Source organism: Rhamphochromis sp. 'chilingali' (genome assembly GCF_963969265.1).
Source record: "Rhamphochromis sp. 'chilingali' genome assembly, chromosome: 14".
NCBI classification, from domain to species: Eukaryota; Metazoa; Chordata; class Actinopteri; order Cichliformes; family Cichlidae; genus Rhamphochromis; species Rhamphochromis sp. 'chilingali'.
The window spans coordinates 10077530-10099996 of NC_137941.1; the positions used below are offsets into that span (position 1 = coordinate 10077530).

Below are 22467 nucleotides of genomic sequence, written 5' to 3' on the forward strand. Positions count from 1 at the left end.
TAAGAAATGCTCTAACAACAGCAGTCTATGGAGTCATTATTTTATTAGTAAGTAGACAAAATATATAAATGGAAGCAGGTGTGTAGATATCCTCTACCCAGCTTATTATATACATCAAGTGCAAAATAAATCAAACAATGTGATCCACCTACATTTACTATACTGACAGGACATGTTTAGGAGAGCTGGTCTAGTGATATTGCTTCAAGGTTGTTGTTGAAGATAACTTTACCGTTGGACTCTACACTACAGTCTGGGTGCCGAAGCATCTCCAGGACACCAGCTCTGAGCTCAGGTGAAGCTGTGTTACTGAAATCCAGCACCTCAGTGAGAAAATCAAGAAGCAGCTCTCCCTTCTCATCCCCTTCAGTGAAACACTCAGTGATATCCATCTGAGATGGCAGCTCATAGCTCTGGTAACGCACTCCCTTGGAGTCCAGGAAGCTTTTGATGTCTCCAGTGGTCACACACTGACTTATGTCGGGTTGACACAGCTGTGCTCTGTAGGTCCGCCACAGCTTCCCCCAACCACTCTTGCCTGGAACAGATGAAAAAGAGGCTATATTACAACAATGACAATTTGACAAGCAGGTGTTTAGCACGGTCACCATCCTAATTTCTGTCTAGAATTGGCCAGAAACTGAATCATACTTGACTGAATAAGTATAAATGAATAATGACTTGCTGGTGGTACAATGCGGGGAGAATTCATCCTCATATGCATCAGAGCAATTTTTTCACCATGGAGATGCTTACATGGATCACGTTGCTACATCGCAGCTCAGGTATTTAATAAATTCAGAGGAAAGACTCAGAGGGAAGTAAGAAATAAGAAAAAGCTTTAGCTCCTTCAGGATTACACTCAGAGCCTTGTTTATTTTCCCTGTTTAAGGTTTTTGTCTTGAAGTTAAAAGTTGCATTTTTATGCATCTACACATTCACGGATTCACATACCAGGAGCAAAGCAGATGACACGAACCTCAGCATACACTGAAGATGTCGAGGAGATCGGTGTGTGCTAGCAAACTGTCTCTTTTGTTGTCTGCAATATTTATGGACTCATTAGTGCTGACATGGGGAAAAAGGTCAGACTAATATCAAGGCTTTTTTATTTTTTTTAAATGAAGGACTGGCTGTGAAGAATCTCATTTGGGTTGAGACTGGTTTTGGGCAGCATGGCAGCATGAGATGTCTGAGAGCAGGTGTCTTAGTAAATTGAGTTTTGGCCACTCTTGGTTTTCGCAGCAATAAATTTGAAAATTTTTACTGAATTAAGTGAAAATAAATAAGTTAAAACAGCAGTATAACTGCTGCTCTATATTCTGAAGTTATGTGCGTGTACTATATATCAACTGAATGCTGGAAAAGGTTTGGTTGTTTCTGTAAGATGCTGTTTTAAACCTTTCATCTCCAAATGTATTGCATGTATAAGCAGTATGTTCGTTAGCTATTTGCACCATAATTAAATCGCCCACATGAGAGAAAGAAAATATCCACTTACCAGACACTAGAATTATGAGAAGCTTCCCATTTTTACCAAGAAGACCCTGGAAGAATCTGACAGTTGCTTCAGGATCCTTCACGTAGTATAGCATCTGTCGATTTCACCACAGATAATGAGCTACTAACTGCATTCACAGAATGCCTAATTATAACGCTGTGCCAGGCAGTTGTTCTAATTGGATTTACTGCTGCCATTTGCCAGAAATGAATGTAACCCAGCTGTGTAAAAAACACAGGGTATGCTCATCGACACCGACCTGTATCATGTGAATGAAGTCCACCTTCTTGGTGGCCTTTTCGGCTTTCCAGTGCTCCTCAAACTCAGAGGCAGTCATCGTGTTCCAGTTGAACTTGATGTAATCTAAATCTGGTTTCTGTGACACTAAAACTGCAGACAGATAATTACTTAGTTATTTATTACAAGTTAACACCGAAATAAAGCTGGCATGAAATTTTACAGCTTAGAGTGGCTGATTTTTTTTTTCAGGCCACAACGGAGCTGACACTTGTTACAATGATGAGAGCATTTCTGTAATTTGCACCCCCCCCCTCTAAAAACAACGCACTTGTTTTGCATCACACTTCATTAAAAACAATGGAGACCACTTGGCACAACCACACAGAGACCTTTGAGAATGATCACAACGCATTGAAATTAAAATGTTACAGTGTGTTTGAAACTCTTTGCTGTTCGTGCATCCACCACTGACTTCCAGCATGACAGGTATTCAACTTATCGTAAGTTCATGGATTCATTTACATGAGCTAATTGCATCTGCAGTCGTAGGCTGGTAGGTCTTTTGTGGGTGGAATGCTGCTTCTCCAACAGAAAATAGGAGGTTCATTTACTCTATCAATATGTCTCGGAGCAAAGTTTAAATGTCATACATTTTACTTTATTTCTCTATGTCGACATTACAATCCCCTTAGAATGAACCTTTCAATCATTCAAAGAGGTTTTTTTCTTACATATCATATTGCTATTTCTTACACACCCAGTCATCTGAGGGGTAAAGGCCATGAAGTACACCTCCAGGAGAATAGTCCTAATTGTTTCAAAACCAATTACCAATCACACTTTCACCAAATTCATAGTCAATAAGAAAGTCTGGAAATCCTCTGCAAAGCAGATCATTCGGCAAATTAGACCATCCAGTCTATAAGATGATAAGCTCACCCATCCCTTCTTGTAGAGGCTTACACTTCATGTTGCATCATTTGTAAAAACGCAGCATGTGTCTGCTATCTTGGGGAAACTTAAACACCTTTTGTTTTCTTTGAACTGCAAATCTAAGGGGACAATTATGATCAGTTCCACAAATAACAAAAGATTTCAACATGCTTTAAAACATTTTTAAACAGCAAAGGTGTCTCTCATTAGATTGTAAGTTGAACAATGGAAAGAACCAGCAACAAAAATCAACAATGAGGAACGGGGGAGTCCCTGCTTTATGCATTATTTTTAATCAGATATCGTGTCTATAGGAGTTTTGGGTGAATAATTGGTTGTAGCTTTAATGTATGCAAGGATCCTGGTCAGACAGCAGCAGACTTGAAACTCGTAACGATTCAGTGTTTTACTCACAGATGCTTTAGTCGGGTCCATTCTTACAGACATTAAGGCTAAACTCTACAACGCCACTGGTGGTTAAATGACTACTTCCTGCTAATATATGAACCGGTGAATTCTTAAGATGCTGTTTTTCACCAATAAAAATATAATAATATCCTGTTTTGCTTGTAAATAAATACTGAACCCCATTTTGGACAGCTGAGAATACAATGATTCATTTTGTGTTGTGTGAGAGAAGTGTGTGCCTGTAAAGACTGTACCTTTGTAGTTATATAGCTGCTGGCGGCTAGGCTCCACCACCTCGTTATCCACCGTCACCCCTGGGTGCTTCTTATGGAGCTCAGAGAGCATCTCTAGGTCAATCTCACCTAAAGGCACAGGCACACTTTTTATTTGGAAGACAAAGTCGCAAACACAAATTTGACCCACTTTCCCACAGTTCCCGAACTGCTAAAAATAATTGAAAATAAAATTTCCACTTTTAGCCAAACAGATCAACATCAGTTGAAATGGTGCAGGAAGCATCTAACAGCATGTTTCAGTTTTGCAGAAAATCATACATTTTCTGTTGCAGTAATTACAGAAGTGAAAAAAAATGTAATTCAACACCATGAGAGATAGTTATCACAGCGATACCGTTTCAGTATCACGTAACCAGGGATTTGGCTCTAATTCTAACTGAAGGTGACAGGTTGCCATGTACAAAGGAGCTCATGTGGACACATGTTAAATCTTTTAGATTGAATAATATCTTTCAGGGGAGTTTCCAGTCATTCTAATGTATTTTGCAGCCGAAAAGAGAATCCGTAATGCTCCAATATGATTCTGACATGACAGCTCAGTAAATTAAAAGGATTGGCGGAGACATAACCAAAGGGTAACAGCTCTCTGGGGGCATGTACTGGGTTTGCTCAGGAAAAATATTAACCTTGCTGTATCACGGGCACTGAAAACAATGTGCAGTAAAGTTATAGAACAGCGAGGTCATGCTATCTGGCCTGGGTTGAAGATTAATCTCACAAACTGGACAGATGTCTACCAACTGCTGGCAGTGATAATAAGGGCAAAGTTTTGTTGTTTTTTTCCTGTTGCAACCATAAATGAAAAAACTGCAGCAACAGCAGTAACAGATGGCTTACGCAATGTCTTGTCACTTTCGATGCTGCGCAGGTCGCGCTGCTTTTTAACGCGTCACATTTAGACCAGTGGTAACAGAATTTTCTTACCAGCTCCACTTCCAACTCCAATGACATTCAGATGTGACTTTCCATCTCCAATGCTGAGGAGAGAGCAGATAAAACACTTCAGAAAGGTTCACATCCTCCAACCTGTGACATGTGGGTCACATTTTTGGGCTTGTAACTGTCAGTTCTCCCTGACACTTGGGCATGTGAGATGTTCTGAAGTAGCGACTGAAGAATCTACAGATACCCAGGCTTTGATTATTGCTGTGGCATGTTCTGTCACTCACTGTATGATTTTTAATAACACCTTTTTAATTTACTCATGAGTCACATCTTTCCAGATTCCTCTCTGATCTGCTTTTTAGACCTGCACAGAAGAGGAGAGGGTCTGTTTTTCTGCTGCATGTCAATTGCCTCCTACATCAACAGAAAATAACACAGGAAGAGATGGAATTTCCACAGCAATCAGTCATTGTCTTTTACAATCACATATTGTTTGGCTGGTTAATCTAGCATGTACACTTGTGTAGGCAGTTATTTGATTCTGTGAGTGAAACGGTACTTACATATTCCGCTTTGGGCTGTAGTGCAGTCCTAATCACTCAGCAATTCTGACTGCTTTCAGCAGTATTAAGCAGAGCACATGTTGACTGATTGACACAGCTTAGTCACTAAATGGTCTGTGTGCTCCAGATCTTCCTTTTCACACTGTATTTTGTCACCTCTCGACATATTCCAAATCGGTCTGAAGGTATGAGTGGCTGATGCTTATCATCACAAGTGGCCCAACATTAAAACTAACCACGGGTGAAATGAATAATATTGATCATCTCGTTAAACTGTAATTATCTAGGGTCCAGGCATTTATGTGTATGTTTTTTAAACCTATATCACTGATCTAAACATTGCTCAACTGGTCAGGAATGCCATACAGAACATGACAGACACCCTAAAGTGGTTGCCCGGCCTTCAAACTCCCTATTTGCATAATCCATAAGGTGCAACAGAAGAATCCAGTCCAAGAAGGCTCCACAGATTAGCTGTAATTGCTAATTAATTGTAAATGCTCATAGGGCAATCATAGAGATCCATGCACAGAGATGTGTGTAGAGATGAGTCTTTGACACACGGGATACTTCAACAATATTGTAGTTTGGTTTTAATGTTGTGGCTTATTCTTAATGATATTTGAAAGGTTTCAAAATGACTTCATAGACTTTGCATAGTTAAGTAAAATAAGAAATGACACACAACAAAATATATACTTTATAATGCCTGATTGTATTTTTTTCAATTGACTCACATCTAATAAGATTACAATAAATGGTTGCCACCCAATTCCCACTTACTTTTAACCCTGACTAATGTTGACACTACCATGCATCTAGTCTAAGGAGCTTGGAAAGAAAGCAATTTTCTTCAAAAGAAACTTAAAGAAGTCCAGACTACCGTGGCTTAGATGAAGTCTACCATGACCTAGATGACTGAGAACCTATACAGACATATCAAGTGTCAAAGTTAATTAGCTGTTCTTAAGGGTTTTCCATCTATCGGTCCATTTTCTTTCACTTATCCAATTTGGGATTGCAGTTTTGGACTAAATCCAGATCACCCAGAGAGCACCCATGAGGATACAGGAAGAATATACACAATCTACACAACCGGCTGGTGGATTTGAACCCAGGACTTTCTTGCTGTCAGGAGATGATGCTAACCACCACAACACCAGACATGAGTTAACTTTTTATTCAATTATTTTACCCAATCTACATCTCAAATTACCATATTAAAAGGAGCTGAGGTTAAAGGTTATTAACGCCTCCTGACTTATGGTACTCTAGTTTATCAGCTTCATTTTTAAATCATATGTTTAATACAGTTAAACCTTACTGTATCAGGTTTTTAAGGCTTGCACCAAAGTTTCAGAGTTTTGACAGTAAATGATTGCTTAGCTTTAAATACTGCTTTGATTCTCAGATTCAGCTGTAGTATAATGCATGCCATGTTGAATGGTATGGTCGTGCAGAGTTGCTCAAAGCTGTGTGTGGTAGATTACCTGGCCAGTATATCTGGCAGTTTATTGTGGATGAAGTCCCGCATACACTGGTGTTCAGACGAGCGCTCCAAAAAAATCTGGAAGGATTTCTGGTATCGGTCATCATCATTAACCAAACTCTTGAGGGAAGATGCCATGGCTCACAATCTGCCAAAAAAAAAAAAAAAAAAAAGTATTATTTCAAGTGAGCATTAACATGCTTGCTGTCATATAAAAACAATGACCTGCCACGACGTGTTACTCAAACACTGTTAACAATGACACATCTGGATCATTTTTGCTTTTTATCCCTGAAAAATAAGTTTTCTTACATTGAACTTCACCTAAGTCAACATCTCCAAAAGCTTTCCTGTATTTATTCTTCACTTCAGCTCCCATTGTACTTATCTATAGGAATACTAAAGCTGAGCATGCATCCATGACTACCAGATCTTAGCAGTCATTACAGAGCAGCCTGTGTATTTAGAGAAATGGCTTAAAAGTGAGAGCACAGATTCTGAGCCACTGCTCTCCGACGGATATGTTTCTTTTATTTTCCCAACACATCCCACTTTCCAGCAGTGAGAGCTGTTTGATGTTGGGTGCCCACTATTGGCTTGTGATCAGACACTTATGTAAATCTGAAACCAATGACCAATCCAGGAACTAAGACAAAGAAAAGAAAAACCTAAATATATGACAAGCCACCTACTATAAATGTGAATTTTCTAATTTATACATTTTTTGAGAGACCGTCCTAAAAATACCAGACCATGACATGTTTCTAGTACTTAGGTTTAGCAATAACATTTGAAATCATAAATCACTTTCATATGTCCATTTATCTACTTTCTTAAATGCAGCAGATGCTGACATTTACACTGAGCTCAGCTAACATAGCAATAGTTAATCCAGTCTACCTACACTGTTTGATCAATAACTGGTCAAGGGTCTTTAATCAACCCTGAAACAACACAAGTATTGAAACAGACAGCCAACAATAGCCGAAATCATGTTTTAACAACAGTCTGTTGTCAACTTACATGTAACTGAATCAATGTTGAACACTGCTGTTGAGTCCTACTCCCTTTTGCACCACTGATCAATATTAGAACAGCAATAACATCACTACCAAAGGTCCACAGGACCATAGTGGTATTTCAGCTAATATTTAATACAGCACACTACAAAGAATACTTCAAAATATTAGCACAATTATAACATTTATCTTGGCTATAGATAAAGGATAAATATATTTAACTGTACAATTTAACATTAGGCTCTAACATGCAAATAACAGACAACTTCACATCAGTTAAAGCAGTTTATTTACTTTATTATCATCAGGGTTGGTTTAAAATTTTGTTTGTCAATTTACTCCTACATTTTCATCCAGACTCCCTTCACACCGTCTTGACCGTAGCTGTGAACTGCCTGGGTAAAGCAGACTTCACACTGCCACATTGACCAACTGATGAGTTAGACCATCTGGAAAAGAAAACACCAAAGCAAAATATTTATAAAAAATGAATAAAAATATGAAAGGAACACACTTTGTTCTGATTTGGGCTTAACTTTCTCCTAATTCACCCTAGCTAGCATTATTCTACCAGGTACAGTAACAGGCTGACTTCAGTATCTGGTCACTGTGACGGTCACAAATCTTTGTCACAGTAACAATGAACATAACACATAACTGGTAAAAAAAATACATTTTACACAAACATTAGACAAATAACTGAATGCTTACCTGATGCACTTACAGGAGACATCTCTGGGGTTCTCAAATGTTGTCTACCACAGGATCAGCAACATTAATCGCTGACTTTTCAACATAATAATGTGGCAGAGGTGAAACCATCTTTAATTTCGACCAACTATAAATTGTTGACTTTTCAGCCTCACTGGTCAACTACAAAAACCCCTATGAATCAGTCCTATTCCAGTGTCGACACGCTGTTTGGCTTCACTGATATCTTAATGCTGATCCAACATTAAATTAACATTCAGATTTGACTCTCGACCACAGCCACGTTTCAGATGAAAAGTCAGTATTTCTTCAGTGACTTCTTGCTCTTCTAAAGGACCAAATATTCAATGACTGATCCGCAAATCCAGATAAATGTGGGCTGGGATTACCTCTGCGTCACCTGAGGCATGTTCAAACGTGCACCTGTTGCCAATGACAAGTTTCCAAAGCATATTACTAAGGCTACGTTCACACTGCAGGCGAAAGCGCATCAAATCCGATTTTTTTGACCCTATGCGACCCATATCCGATCATGCTATGACAGTGTGAACGGCGCAAATCCGATATTTTCAAATCCGATCTGGGTCACTTTCGTATGTGGTACTGAATCCGATACATATCCGATGTTTTAGAAAGCGACTGCTGTTTGAACGGTCAAGTCGCATTAAATCCGCCTTTTACGTCACCGACACAAGACTGAAGCCAATTATCAGCGCCCGAGAAGACATCGCGAACGCTTCCTAGCCATCCAGTGTAGATGTCAGTGAAACTGTTGGGAAGACAACGTAAACATTTTATTTGTACTGTATAATCTGCAGATTCTGACAGAAATCTGCAGCTATCCTTTGAAGCACCGCTCCTCTCTTAAACAGCAATAAGGATCATTATTAGGTTATTTACATTATTATGTAAATAACAAAATAACTTAAAGCAAAAATTGGGAAACGTAAAGTCCGAAGTCTTTATATTAACGGCCATCAGTCAAACAATACTGTTTGTTCTTGGTCTAAACAGAGCGCGTTGTGTGTGACATCTTCTTTTGCGCATGCGGGCCGCTTTGAGCGTTCACACTAGAGCGCGTTTGCTGTCGCATTTTATTTGTAGTGTGAACGAGGAGACAAAAAAATCGGATTTGATCAAAAAATCGGAATTGAGCATTAAGACCTGCAGTGTGAACGTAGCCTAAGTTCCAGGAATAACCAGGAAACCTTCCTTTTCATGGGTGAATTAAAACAACGTTCACAATATAACGCTTGGCCATCGGTTTCAAATTAAACCACGTAAACGGGTGATGTTAGAAGGACAGTCTGATCAGCAGCACTGCGGTCAAGTGAGCCCTCACTTACGAAGTCACAGTGGGAAGTGAGTAACTGTGTCGTGGAAATAGACAAAATGCACACCATAAGAAAGTGCAAGAGAAGTGAGGACGGGTACATCGTCGGCGGCTTTTGGCTGTCGGCGTCTTAGCGGCGGAAACACAACTACGCCACACAAACACGGGAGTCTGCTGCGTCCATCGACGCGTAGGCAGCTGCTAAAACAATTGAAAGCCAGCTGTTGCTCGCTGAACATGTGTCGCAGAGCCAGCTTTGCCATATTTGTTTATGATTTGTTAAACAGCAGGAAGATTGAGCTAAAACACGGCAGTTTTCACTTACATGTGCAGAACTGATGTCCGGATGTCTGCCCGGCTGGAATAAACCCTCCCACCAGCGTCTCCGCTTGGCTTTATGCAGAGCGAAGTGCAAAGGACACAGGGCGACAGTGCTGTTTGTCAGATTACGTTATAAAAGAAATACCGTGTCGTTATTTTACATTCAAGAAAAAATAGTGTTTAATGTGTTTGGTATGAAACTTGGACACTAAAATGCTTTTTTTTAAACCACAAGAGAAATTTTACATTTATTCTAATTTCATGACAGTTGTATAACCATGCACTTCCGTGTCAATAATTGTGTTTTTTTTAAACAAATATTTTAGTAAGTTTTGTCTGAGTTGTTATGTAGGACATGATGTAAAAGTCTCTTTAAAGGGGGTTCCGTTTAGCATGAAAATGAGGATATATTATTTAATTTGAAGGAAAGGGAATTAAGTAAATGTCAAGTCTTGTTTGTGATTAAGAATTGCCAGACACCGGAATCAGGACTAGAACTCAAATTAGACTGTTGTTATGCCACAGATCCCTTTTGATGTGCTTTAAAAGAGCGTACAGGGGAGGAGGGGAGGGCTGCTGGTCTTAGTGGTCTATAGCTAATAAATATAGGTCCGGTGGTCAGACATACAACTAGAACAATATTCATTTCATTGCAAGGACTCACATTTGTTTTTTTGTGGGGGGGTTTTTTTGGGGGGGGGGGCATCAGCATGTTATGCAATGAAAAACAAATGTCTGCAATCGCACTATCTAGGCAATTAATAACAACTGCATAACTGAATGAGCTAAAGTGAGCTGAACAAGATCATTCTTTGGTCAGTGTGACCCCTTGTCTGAGAAGGTGTAGTGAGGGGTTAAAGCGGTTCGGAACAATCAGAACAGTTTTCTGGCACTTCTAGTTAAAGAGTAATTAAATCTGATAGGCAGGCTAAGCATATCACTGTTGAATGACTTTAATTTTTTGTGTGCTGCAGCCTGTCGTTGCTTCCAGTGATGCCATGGAGATAACAGCTCAGGAATAAGAAATTTAGATATTGGAGCTATATGCTGAATTATGCTAAATTATGTGTTTGTCTTGCAACACAAATTGAAGTTTCTTTCTACTTTCTGTTATGTACCCTGCCTATCACCCTATGGTAGCTGGGATAGGGATAAGCAGAAGAGACTGGATGAATGGGCTGGTTTTGTGTTACATGAATAGGTTGGATGAAACATCAGGCTGTTTAGTGTGGGTTATACTGATTAGTTAAAAGTTTACAGTGATGCCTTGTGGTTTGCTGGTTACATCTAGAGTACTGTTACTAGGTTACATCAATTTATCTTTAAGGTGATGGTGCTCTTTAGATTCACTCACTGAATTCTACCTTTTGTACAAGCTGGGGTTTGGAAATCAGCCATATATCATTTTCCCCACATGTATAATCTCACTTGAACTCCTGGTCATGAGACTCACACTATAGCTGGGAAAGAATATACTTTGAAATGAAACTGATGAAAAATATTTGGCCTTGGACAGATTTATAGTTATGCAGATATTGATGAAGCTGATTGGGAATATGCTCAAGAACAGATTGATATGACAAAGAAGAACATGCTTTTGTGGTGTAGTTTATTGCACATTGTGTTGCAGAAAGTCTACAATTTATCAGAGTAATTTGACTCTGTTGGATGATTCGATCAGTCTGATTATTTCTTATTAAAGTTTTTGTGAAATGTAAAAAAATAAAATAAAAATGAAAAAAATGGTGGAACAGTATTTCCCAGCAGGTTCTGTTGCTAGGATCCTCCCAACCCATCCCAACATTTGCAGACCATATTATTACTGTCATTATTAAATGGATGATGAAAGCAGTACTTCACCTGCCACATAGTCTTTGGAAAAATCTTTATTTTAGGCCTTAAAAAGCACCTGTAAACTGTAGCTCATTCACAAGACAACAAAAATGCCTTTTCATCTCTGGCTTCAAATGAAGAGTGTTTAAATAGGAAAACAAGACAAATGAGTTAAACAAGGCTAAGATCAACAACTTGTCAAGAAAGATAGAAGCACTGACTTGATTTCTAATAAAAGAAATCCTTTTATTAGAAAATAATAAAGAAGCCCTTCTTTATTGTGTCAGTTGAGTCACTTACATCATTGTGTCACTTACACAACACAAGGATAGGCATTGTGTAAGCGAGCGTTGTGTAAGTGCACTCGCTAACACAGCTAATATCCTCGGTTCTTTTATCGTCTTGTATTAGTTGTGATCAATTAGTAGAAGTTTAAAAGGCTTGTTTATGAATTCAGGTTGGATAATTGGCACATCTTCAGCACAAGTATAATAACTGTGCATGAGATTAGAAGCGTGTTTATTGTCAGTTTGTTGATTTTTCTTTCTGTGCTGCTGCAGTAGTGAGATGAATGAGATCTAGGATAGAAAGTGCGACATTTATGACGTAATCGTTTCATTTTAGCAGTGATATTTTACAACCTTGGCTCCTCAGAGAGCATCGTGCCTTCACCTACCGACACACATAGCCTAATCACTTTTTTGGTTTGTGTGTCTCAGTTTGCAAATGTACCAAGAAATCATTGCATTTCACTGGGTTTACTTGACATCATTTACCTCTAAACACTGACTGAGGTGAATTTAAATCAGTACTTCATAATTTTTCCAGTTCATCATAAAAGAAAGTCTTGCATCCTTTTTTAATTTTTTTTAAAACATTGTGGAAGATTAAAATTTCATCTTGAACTAAATAATGCTGTCAGACGAAAATGAAAAGCACTGACCTTATAACAACAATTTGTCCTTATTTCAGAGACTCCATGTGGAAACCAGGATTTTTATTAATTACATAAGCTTGCACCAGCTCATCTTTTTGACCTCACAGTTCTCCGTGTTCCACCTTTGCACCCTCTAAGATCTCAGTGTGCTGGCTCATGTAATCACCAAAAATGGAAGTCAGAAGATTAGTGGGTGGACTGGCATGAAGTCCTTCTCTTCTCCTTCTTGATTAATTAGATACCCAGCCTGCCTAACTGTCAAATTCAGCACCAAATATTTATTAGTCTGTCTCACTTTCTCTGTCTTTCTATCCCTAGAAGGCCCAGCAAGACACACACTATTGTGCATTTTGTGCTCTGTGATAAAAGCTTCCTTCAGCTGCTCCCTTGCAACAAGGGGGTTACCACAGCAGGTAGCTCCACATTTTTGATCTGGCAGGGTTTTACGCTGAAAGCTGGATGCCCTTCCAACCCCAAAGGGAATTTGTTTCTCTGGCAGGACTCAACCTTTCACTCGCCAAGTGAACGTGTTAACCACCACACTATCGGAAGCACGCGATGCCAGGTCATAGTTAAAAAGAGTGTCAGCCGCTCATCTCTTCAATCTAGCTTTTAATGGTCCTTTGAGCTAAATAGCAATGTCAGTAATAACATGTTCGCAATGACAACACTGACATTTTTGTGTTCACCATTTCACTTGAATGTGTTACCGTGCAAGGATTTATATATTGGCTCTAAAAAGAAGAAATCTTTAGTTTGCCATTCACTTAGTTATAAGTACTGGATAAAATGCACTTTTGAGTTAGGGGAATGTAGAGAAACTTTTTACTTGGTTGTTCACTGAATCATTTGCTTTGACATTAAACACCACACTACAACATAGGGGTACACTTTAATACCCCTATTATTAAATAATAATGATAATAATAATAAATGGTTAATCAGTTGTCAATTTACCTTCAGTTAATAATTATTTGGGAGGCACAACAGCTGAGATCCAGCCTAACACTGACCCTGCGTTGGATATGTGGAAGAAAACAGATAGATGGCTGGATGTTTACTAATTAATAAACAGTTGGTTTATTACACAGTTGCAACTTTACAATGAGCATCCAGATAATGTTCATAGGTGATGTTGATAACTCTTGTTCTAAAGCATAGTGTAGCAGGTAGATGGACACGGAGTGGTACATCTTCATGGGTTAAGTGAAAACATTAACTTTCTGCTGCCACTACATTAAAGCATGGTTGAAAACACACTCGAGACAAATCTATACAATGTAAGTGATTAATTGTTAGTTTCAGTGAAACAGCTGAATCAGGCAGTAGTAGTTTTGGACTAGCTCCAACATCCCCAACCCCTAAACTTACAAACTAAATAACTTAGTGAAGTCAAAGATAGCTGCCCTTGTATTAAGTCTTCAAGAAATGTCATAATTTATCAGCTTCAGCAGCACTGGTGATTAAAACTGACTGTAGAGGAGTCTCATGCAATTAAATCCTGATCCTGATATAAACCTTGATGGGATTATCCTAAAGGCATGGAGAATACTGGTGGTCAAGAGACCTGTAATGAACACGATCTGAATGAAACTGGCTTCTTGTTTCAATGTCTGCTGGCCGACGATTCCTAATACATTCATAAAATCCTAAAAAGACTTTTTTTTCCCCTGGAAAAAACATTAACAGACTTATTTTAGAGAGGCTGAACATATCAGAAACTAGATATCTCTAAGAACTGCTTCACTCCTCTGGGCTGCAGATTCACACATAATACATTAGTAATAAATGATAATAAGCATTATAATGGCCATTATTTTAAAGCATTAAGCACTGATGATGCTAAACATTCATTAAGCTCTGCTCTGCCCTGACAAACTGCAGGATACAGCATTTTATTAGAATCAGCCAGCTTTCATATGATAGATAAATAAAATTAATTAAACTAACCATTTTCATTCCGCTCACAAGCATCCACTGAAATGTGCAAATATGTCTTGAAAGCTACTAAAATGAGATGAATAGAACATGACAAGATCGGCCCACATCTTTGCCACAGATCAGATGGCCGTGACACAAGCATTTGAATTCAACCTTCTCTTAAACAAAAGTGACAGTCTTAAATAAATGAATTAGATGAGACAAAAGATTTAAACACTGTTTCCTTCGCAACCTGCATGCATCCTGCGGGACTATCAGACTGGGAATCTGACTGGAGGGCAAGATGAATCTTATCAGCAGCTTATATATTCTAGGCTTTGCCTCTGAGCCTGTATCAGTAATTAGAATTTATTAGGACTCGATAGTCAAGGAGCCGATGGAGATCACAGGAGAACAAAAGCATCCCTCAAAAAAATATTTAAAAAGGTGCACCAAAGAGGAAAGAAAGCAGTGCATTGATTTCACATGGTTTCACAATTTATTTGCATTTTTGTCCAGCTCTCCATGTACACACAATAAAAACACAAGCAGCATGATGCTGTAAACAATGGGTGAACATACTTTTAGTTTTCTGGGACATAACCAGAGAGACGTCTCATCAAATCAGGCTGTTTTTTTCTTTTAAATACAGTAAATAATTAGTATGTCATGTTTTCAGAAAGGGGTTTCACTTTACTTTTATTCGTTATCCTTGTCATCATTTTCCACATGTTCCTTTGTGTCACTTTATCGGCCAAATATTAGAAACACTGTCTAAATTAAACGATTCTGAAATGTTCGGTAAATTGTAAAACAGAATCTTTGCAAAGGCCACTTGGAGAACGTTCTGCCAAAATGGATCTAGCATGCCTACATACAATCAGCTGTTGGAATACAGTCACGTAACAACCGTATTTGCACAACCGTTAAGATTAAAGAGTTCCCGATAAAATACATTCAGGAGGAGATCGGACAACACAAGACCAAATCTCCAGTTAGTCTTGGCAGAACGAGAAACAGCATAAACTCCGATCAGAGCCAAAATTAGCCAATACCAGGAACTTCATTCTCCACTGGGCTGTGTGAATATTGCACAAAAGGAAGGTGAAAAGTCTCGAATCTACCAAGATGCTATGAGTGGAAATATATTTTTTTAAAAAGACAGGGCTAGAAAATAAGACTAGAATAAGAAAATAAATAAGAAGCTGCCGGATTATTAAATTATGTGCTCATAAATATTTGGTATTTGCTATCTTTTATGTCTTCAGCCCTGTACTCATGGTACAAAAACAACAACAACAAAAAAAGACCTTGTATTTGGATGTAAAATAAAGCACTAAAATATGACAATTTTTAAATAAATAAAGCGCATCTGCTCTGTTAAAGCACTGTGTGTAATCCAGTGGATAATTCGTCCTCTCTATGCTCCGGTATGTTTTGATGCTTAGTCCTTTCTTGCTTTGCATTTAGTGAAAAAGTGCTTAACACATTTATTAGACCACAACCCATAGAAAGGTTCATACCACAACTGGCTTAATTACACAGTAACGGTAATTACCAGAATAATATTTTATGTTTCTGTAACAGTTAAATCGACCTGTATGCGCAAACTTGTTATATGCTGACAAATAATTATCATTGATATCCACGAATTTTCACATTTAGTTAAAAAAAACAATAAAAAAGACCCCAAACTGCTTGTTATTTTTTTGATAAAAATGTCAAATTACAGTTATTTCCTTGTGTTCCTGAACAGAGAAATTAGTTTTAGTGGTTGAATATTATGCTTCATTAATTTCTGATTTTTTTAATCTAAAAATATGAATTCTTTTTATATTTGCCTAATAAATACTTATTTATTCGTATTATTCTTTTAATGGCAGGTGGTCTAATAACCTTTAAGCACTGCATATGAGGTATGGTCTTTATCATACTGGTATTACATACTGTAATTTGCATTATGTGCGATACCGCACTCGTCACCAAAATACTCGGACGTTTTTTGGTTTTGTACAAATTACTCCGCTCTGACTTACTTACTCATTTTTGTCCTCAGTGGTCGAGAATCCAGGGAGAATAAGGGAGGAGAAATTACTGCATCATTGTATCGTTAAACTCAAGGCAAGCCTGCATTTGGTTTTCACATATACACAACATATGGCATCATCAACAAAACACAATCTGACAGCAAAAACTTGCATTACAATTAAAACACTAGAAAAGTCATCGGAAAGGAAAACGGAATCAGCACTAACGTAGTGCATAGACCATCGTGTTTATTGTCGAAAATTCAAAAAAAGGCTGTTTTAGTTTACTCAAAAAGCTTGAGACGTTTCCTTTCACAAAGATCCACCACTGATGAGACAAAGTCAAATACTCCCACCTCTGTGGGTCTTTGAATATCACGAGCGACTGCTGACGAGTCAACCAGGATGTCCCTCGGATACTTGACACACACAAAAAAGAAAACAAAAAAACCCCCCTCCAAGAGCAACAGCTGTGCATTCATCTTCTTTCGCAGGTTTTAAATAGTGCTTCAACTGTGTGTTCATGTTGCAAGCATTAAAAAAAGAAAAGAAACTAGAGGTCCTTGTCTCATTTTTTCACTTTGATCAGCTCTGGTTCCTCTTCTTTGAGGAAGCGAGTGGCTCTAGCGAGATTTGTTACCCTTCAGCAGCAAATCATGTGTGATCGTTGCTATTCGCTGATCTATTTGAGACATTGCAAAAACCGAGCAAACAGTAAGTGACGGATGTGCTTCCTAACAATCTGAACACAGGCAGCAGGCTGTCTGATGCCGAGCGTGTCCTTGTGAGGTATAGCAGCCTGGTTACATATCCATGTCACCATCATAGGCCAGGGTCAAGGGCTTCTGCGGTGGGGGAGACGTCTTAGTGGTTTTGGATGGCTTACTGAAAAAAAAAAAAAAGGACAGACAAGAAAGAAAAGCTAAGAGTTCATGTGGCTTAGTAGCACAAGGCAGCCCAACTTGATTTCAGTCCTTACAAAGAATTCCATTATCTGATAACAGCAACACAGCAGACAAAGTATAGAGTAGACTATAACTCATACTTGGCAGGGTTCTGTCCAAGGAAAGACACTTGCTTTCCTTCTTGATGTTCTCCATTCTCATACAGAATGCGCACAAACCACAATGAATCTTTTGTTTCTGAGACTGAACACCGAGTAGAAAACGGTACATACCAGACCAGGAACGATAACGCTATAATGAAGAGTATTAAGATGAATCCAACAGCAGTCACGGCATAAACCCACAGCTTTACTCTTCCATCTGTGCAATCAGAAAGCAGTTTTTAATAGAAAGTTTTAAATATATGTAAGTCTACATCTATTTTATGAATATCTTTTAGAACTTTTTCCTCACTGCTCAGAATAAATAAGTAGGGCTAGTCCTGACTACAGTTTTAGGCATTTAAAGTCTATTGAACATTGTCTTTCTTGTAATATATAATGAATTCGTGTAAAAACATGGACCTAAATTCCTCCCCCGTCCCGGTGAGCAACAAAGTTAGGTTCAAAGGTCGTAGCAGTACTGGTTGGTCTGCACACATGATTTCCATTTCAGTACCTGGGCCAACAGGTCGTAGGGTCCACTCGTTGTAGCGGTCTTTGGCCTTAGACGGCCCAGGTTTTAATCTGCCAGAGTTAGTTTTCACATCTGCTTTCTTATTGTTGTCCAACCCCGGAGTTCTGGTGCAGTAGTCCAAGAAACCGTGAGTGGTCATCACCTCAGTGTAACCCTTCTCACACCCACACACTCCACTCTGCATGAGGGGGAAAGAAGCCCAGAAGAACATCATTTACAGCGAGCTGACGATGACTGCAGTTGTTGCTTTCCAATTACTGCAAAGCACTGCTGACAAATGGGCTGCCACATATTTGGACCGTTCTGTTTTACTCAACAAAATATTTCTCACTCTAAACACAGGTTTACTTTTTCCAGCACTAAATTGTTCTCGTCGGGGGGTAGATTACACCGCTTCCCGGATCTGGAAACGGATAAGAATGCGCCCCGTCAGGCTAAAAACAGGCACCCTGAAACAAATGCAACACGTGATTTCACAGCGTTGCATTTGTGGGTGCAGTAACACGGGGGTACTCTAAGGGGCAGTAAAACTTCAAGCTAAATCTATTATTTGTCATTTTCATGCTGCTTGTGTGCAGTCCCCCCACCTCATAGGTGTAGTCTCTAACTGACATGGAGCCCACGTTCATTGGTATTAATCTGATTATTCTTTAATGGCCTGTTCTGCCAAATTAAAAATGTCATCTGTCAAAATCCATTTAACTCCCCACCGAAAACGTGGGGGCAGCAAAAAAATAAAAATAAAACGGCAAAAAAAACAAAAAAACAGTGAGAATTACAGAGATCACAGCTGGCTGATCAAAGTGCAATGGTCTTACCGGCGTGCAGTGTGAGAACGGTTTTGTGCACGGAGGATGACAGTGTCTTAGCGTGGTGGGCCTTTTTTGTGGGAAACATCCCCCTGGAGAAAGACAGTGTGTTCTTATTTCTGTTCCTTTACCTATTGATTGCTAAATTAATGTACTGTCACATCAGATTAATGGGCTTAGTTGCCTATCAGAGCCCCCCATCAGTCTGTGAACATTTTAATTCCAACATGGAAAATTGCATGTCAAAATATCAAAGAGTAATGCCTGAGGTTGTTGCCTTCTTTGCAGAGGGAGGTTATTCCTTCTGGGCTCATATTTGCCAAAAACACTTCCTAGCAGTGATAAGATCACATTCAACCACTATTTACAGCACATCAAGCTCGCCTAAAGCTTTCATTCCCCCAATACCATTACCTTTGTTCTCGTTCTCTACGCCTGCTTTACTTCCCACAAATACAAATGCACGTTTATATTTATATGGATTGAAAGCCTTGCAGCTCAGAGTCTGGCTTATTGATTACTTATGTTAAGAGGCAGAAATCAATGGAGGCTCCACTGAGACTAGGTAGATCAAATAAGGTGTTAAATTCAACTAGAACTCTATACTAAAGCCATGCTTTTTCTCTGAGTGTGTATTTATACGCATGTGAAAGAAACATGTGTTCCAATGGAAGACTGTGAAGTACTATCAGATGTTTTTGAGAGGGGGTAAAATAGCTAATCATAATTGTTACAGGATGTAACCCATGGACAGTATATTATCATAAACTCAAATGATTAACAAAGGCAAAAAGACATCGTATCCGATTTTGTATCGAGCCTTCTCAGATCTTTTCCAACGTCTCGTTTCCAATTATCTCGTGAACCAACAAGAAAATCGTGATCTAAATTTATTTCTGAACCACCTGCTAAAGCCACCTCTGCTAATATTACCAGTGTAATAGCTTTCTTAGATGAATGAAAGCAGATTCACTTACTGTCATGGCAACGCTTACAAATTTCTTTTTGAGCGATCAAATTATCTGATATTGTAGCACATATCCGTGTGATCCAGACTGAATTGAAAAAATGATTCAGTTCAGCATGGGGGAACAAAAACAGAACTGGGGCACTTTTAGCTGCAGCCTGCATTAATATGATTTATATTTATACAAGAACATGTCTGCGTTTTCCCAGGAGCAATTCTGTTTGACCCATCTAAGGTGGCCAGAAGACCCAACGACTGTTCACCTGTAACATTGACGCCGTCTGAGCGCTGACACCATACTGTTCTCTCGTTGTTGCTCCATCCTCCTGTCCTCCACTGGTAACTGTGGCATTTTCCTCCTGTTGCAACAGCAGAGAGGCAGAGACGACGCTCATTAGCAGTTTGTGTTGGCCAAGCAGACCTGTCGTCAGGCCAAGATTGACGTTAACTACCACTCCTTTCTGCAACTTCATTATGGTAAGACATATTACGGTTTTAGTATGGGAAGAAAATGCACCTTTGTAACTGATGCAGTGTGCTGTGAGACAAAGGTGGTGAAAATGATCTCAAAATTGGTTGGAAATGTCTGAAAAATGCCATTTTTTGTTTGTTTTTTTGCAGGAAAGCTCATATTTTCCCAGAGGAAGCTACAGGGAAAAATTGATTTAAAGAGAGAAACAGTGAAAGGCACTTGAGCGTCATGTATTAAAGAAAATGTGCAGTGCTAAAATATGGGACAAACGATTAAAAACACTAAAGGAAAGGAAATAAAGAACAAGGTTAGGACAATTTATATATTCGCTGTAGCCCACAGTTACCCTGTTATGGTTTCAAAAACAACTAATTAATAGAAAAACAATCAAGAGGCAAAATAATTTGTAGACAATGTGTGTATATATATATATATATATATATATATATATATATATATATATATATATATATATATATATATATATATATATATATATATATATATTAGGGGTGCAACGATATTCGTATCGATATTGAACCGTTCGATACAGTGCTTTCGGTTCGGTACGCGTATGTATTGAACAATACAACATTTGTAATTTATTTTATCAACTTTCCTTCTGACGATGCTGTCTGTGTGGAGCGCTCAGTGAATCTGCGTTCGACTACTCCGCCTAGGCTGCACTGTCGAGCGCAGATCCACTGAGCGCTCCACACAGACAGCATCGTCAGAAGGAAGAGCGCAGGGCACCTCCCCCACCCTCATTCAGATCTGGCGTTTGGAATTATTTTGGTTTTCATGTGACGTATGACCCTGAAGGTAAGCGAGTCATGGACTAAAGTAAAACAGTATGTTGAATGTGCCATGCAATGCTCAATTACATGGGTGGGAACTAGTGTGTTAGCGCAGTTAGCTCGTTAACGTGTTGGCCGTCTAGCCCCATGCACGGGGCGATCGGCGGTAGCTCGTTAACGGAGATTTGCCATGTTGTGGTGTTAAGGTCATTTCAACGAGATTAACCTGAAAGCACTAGTGGGAACACAACGAATATGACTGCACATTTACGCCGACATCATCCTAGTGCAAAGACAAAAACAACAAGCATGCTACTAACTTTAGCCGAGTCATTTAGACAGCTGTTAGCACATGATTCTCCTTATGCTGCTGAGAATATAACCCAGAAGAAGCGGATAGTATAGCTTTTATTTTGGAAAGAGACATTTCTCTGTAATAAACTCTCTTTTCCAAAGATGCATGATTCCTCAATCAGATACAGGGCTTGCAATATCGCTAGCCTGACGTCCTGGGGCTAGCGATTTTTTCAGTCGGGCTACCAAAATCTATCTCTTCCCTGCCCGTCGGGCTATTGTAGGAAAAATATATGTCAATGCTTTTGCATTCTTTCAGAAATGTAGCTGGGTAATTATGTCATTGGCATCGGTGAGCCACTGTCAATATGTTGTTAACTCAAAAGACACGACGTTGTACTCTCATTCACAGCGCTTTTATTCGTTCCGCCATTTTACATACGGACCACAACAACAACACTTCGCGGGCAACCGTACTCTCGCGATAAAACAGAAAATAACAAGTTAACAATCTCCCTCTTTCTTAAAAAAATAAAATAAGAGTATAAACACACCCCAGTAAACATTTGTATACACACCCCTGTAAACATTTGTATACATATATGTATATATTTATATAAACAAAAAAAACATTTCAAAAGTGCTTTGCTTTACTTAAAGCATACTATCATTGCACACAATAAACAATGGTACATTTGAATGCAAAGACAACTTTGTAGACAAAGGATTACAGTATCCAGAGTCCTTCATCTAGCGCCTTTAGAAGGGTTAAAGGTGAAACTCCCTTTTTCGTCAGACAATCAGCAAGTTGAGATTTTGAATCTGACCAACAAACCTGTCTGATTTTCTTGGCTTGTATGAGCTCTTTAATGCTGCTCATTTCTAGCCTCAGTCTCTTCTCTGTAACCTGCTTAGTAGACTTGAGTGCATCAAACAAGGAATGATTATCAGTTACACAGATCAAAGGAAGAGCGTTTAGACCAGTGTTACCAGTTGTAAGCTCAGAAAAAAGTGTTGCCAGGAAGACAGCACTGTCTATTCCATCTGACATGGCAAGAGTTTCTCCTGCCAGTGTACTTCTGACCACGCGCCTGATTTTTTTAGACTGCCAGAAGAGAGGACAAAACTTTCC

General features: G+C 38.9%; 2 protein-coding genes across 4 annotated transcripts in view; both read right to left on the reverse strand.

Annotated features, from left to right (window-relative positions):
• Positions 1 to 26: 26 nt before the first annotated feature.
• LOC308409714 (histamine N-methyltransferase-like) lies at positions 27 to 9776 on the reverse strand. Of its 3 annotated transcripts, none has more exons than XM_080902654.1 (8): positions 9704 to 9768; positions 7680 to 7783; positions 6317 to 6463; positions 4303 to 4355; positions 3337 to 3444; positions 1761 to 1891; positions 1502 to 1595; positions 27 to 538 (listed from the first exon to the last, which is right to left on the reverse strand). In XM_080902654.1, the coding sequence occupies exons 3-8, from the start codon at positions 6451 to 6453 to the stop codon at positions 177 to 179; spliced, it is 885 nt and encodes a 294-aa protein (XP_080758780.1). In that variant the 5' UTR covers positions 6454 to 6463; positions 7680 to 7783; positions 9704 to 9768; the 3' UTR covers positions 27 to 176. The 3 variants fall into 3 exon arrangements, with proteins under 3 accessions (XP_080758780.1, XP_080758781.1, XP_080758782.1); XM_080902655.1 differs by lacking the exon at positions 9704 to 9768 and adding an exon at positions 8046 to 9640; XM_080902656.1 differs by lacking the exon at positions 7680 to 7783 and having other exon boundaries at positions 9704 to 9776.
• A 5104-nt stretch (positions 9777 to 14880) lies between these two features.
• The window catches only part of thsd7ba (thrombospondin, type I, domain containing 7Ba), a 184601-nt gene continuing 177014 nt past the window's right edge, over positions 14881 to 22467 (reverse strand). Inside the window, exons 24-28 of the mRNA XM_080903581.1 lie at positions 20036 to 20131; positions 18815 to 18897; positions 17979 to 18174; positions 17594 to 17681; positions 14881 to 17301 (exon numbers count right to left, since the gene is read on the reverse strand). Of these exons, the coding sequence (XP_080759707.1) occupies positions 17220 to 17301; positions 17594 to 17681; positions 17979 to 18174; positions 18815 to 18897; positions 20036 to 20131 (545 nt within the window). The 3' untranslated portion in view covers positions 14881 to 17219. The remainder of the gene's footprint in view (positions 17302 to 17593; positions 17682 to 17978; positions 18175 to 18814; positions 18898 to 20035; positions 20132 to 22467) is intronic.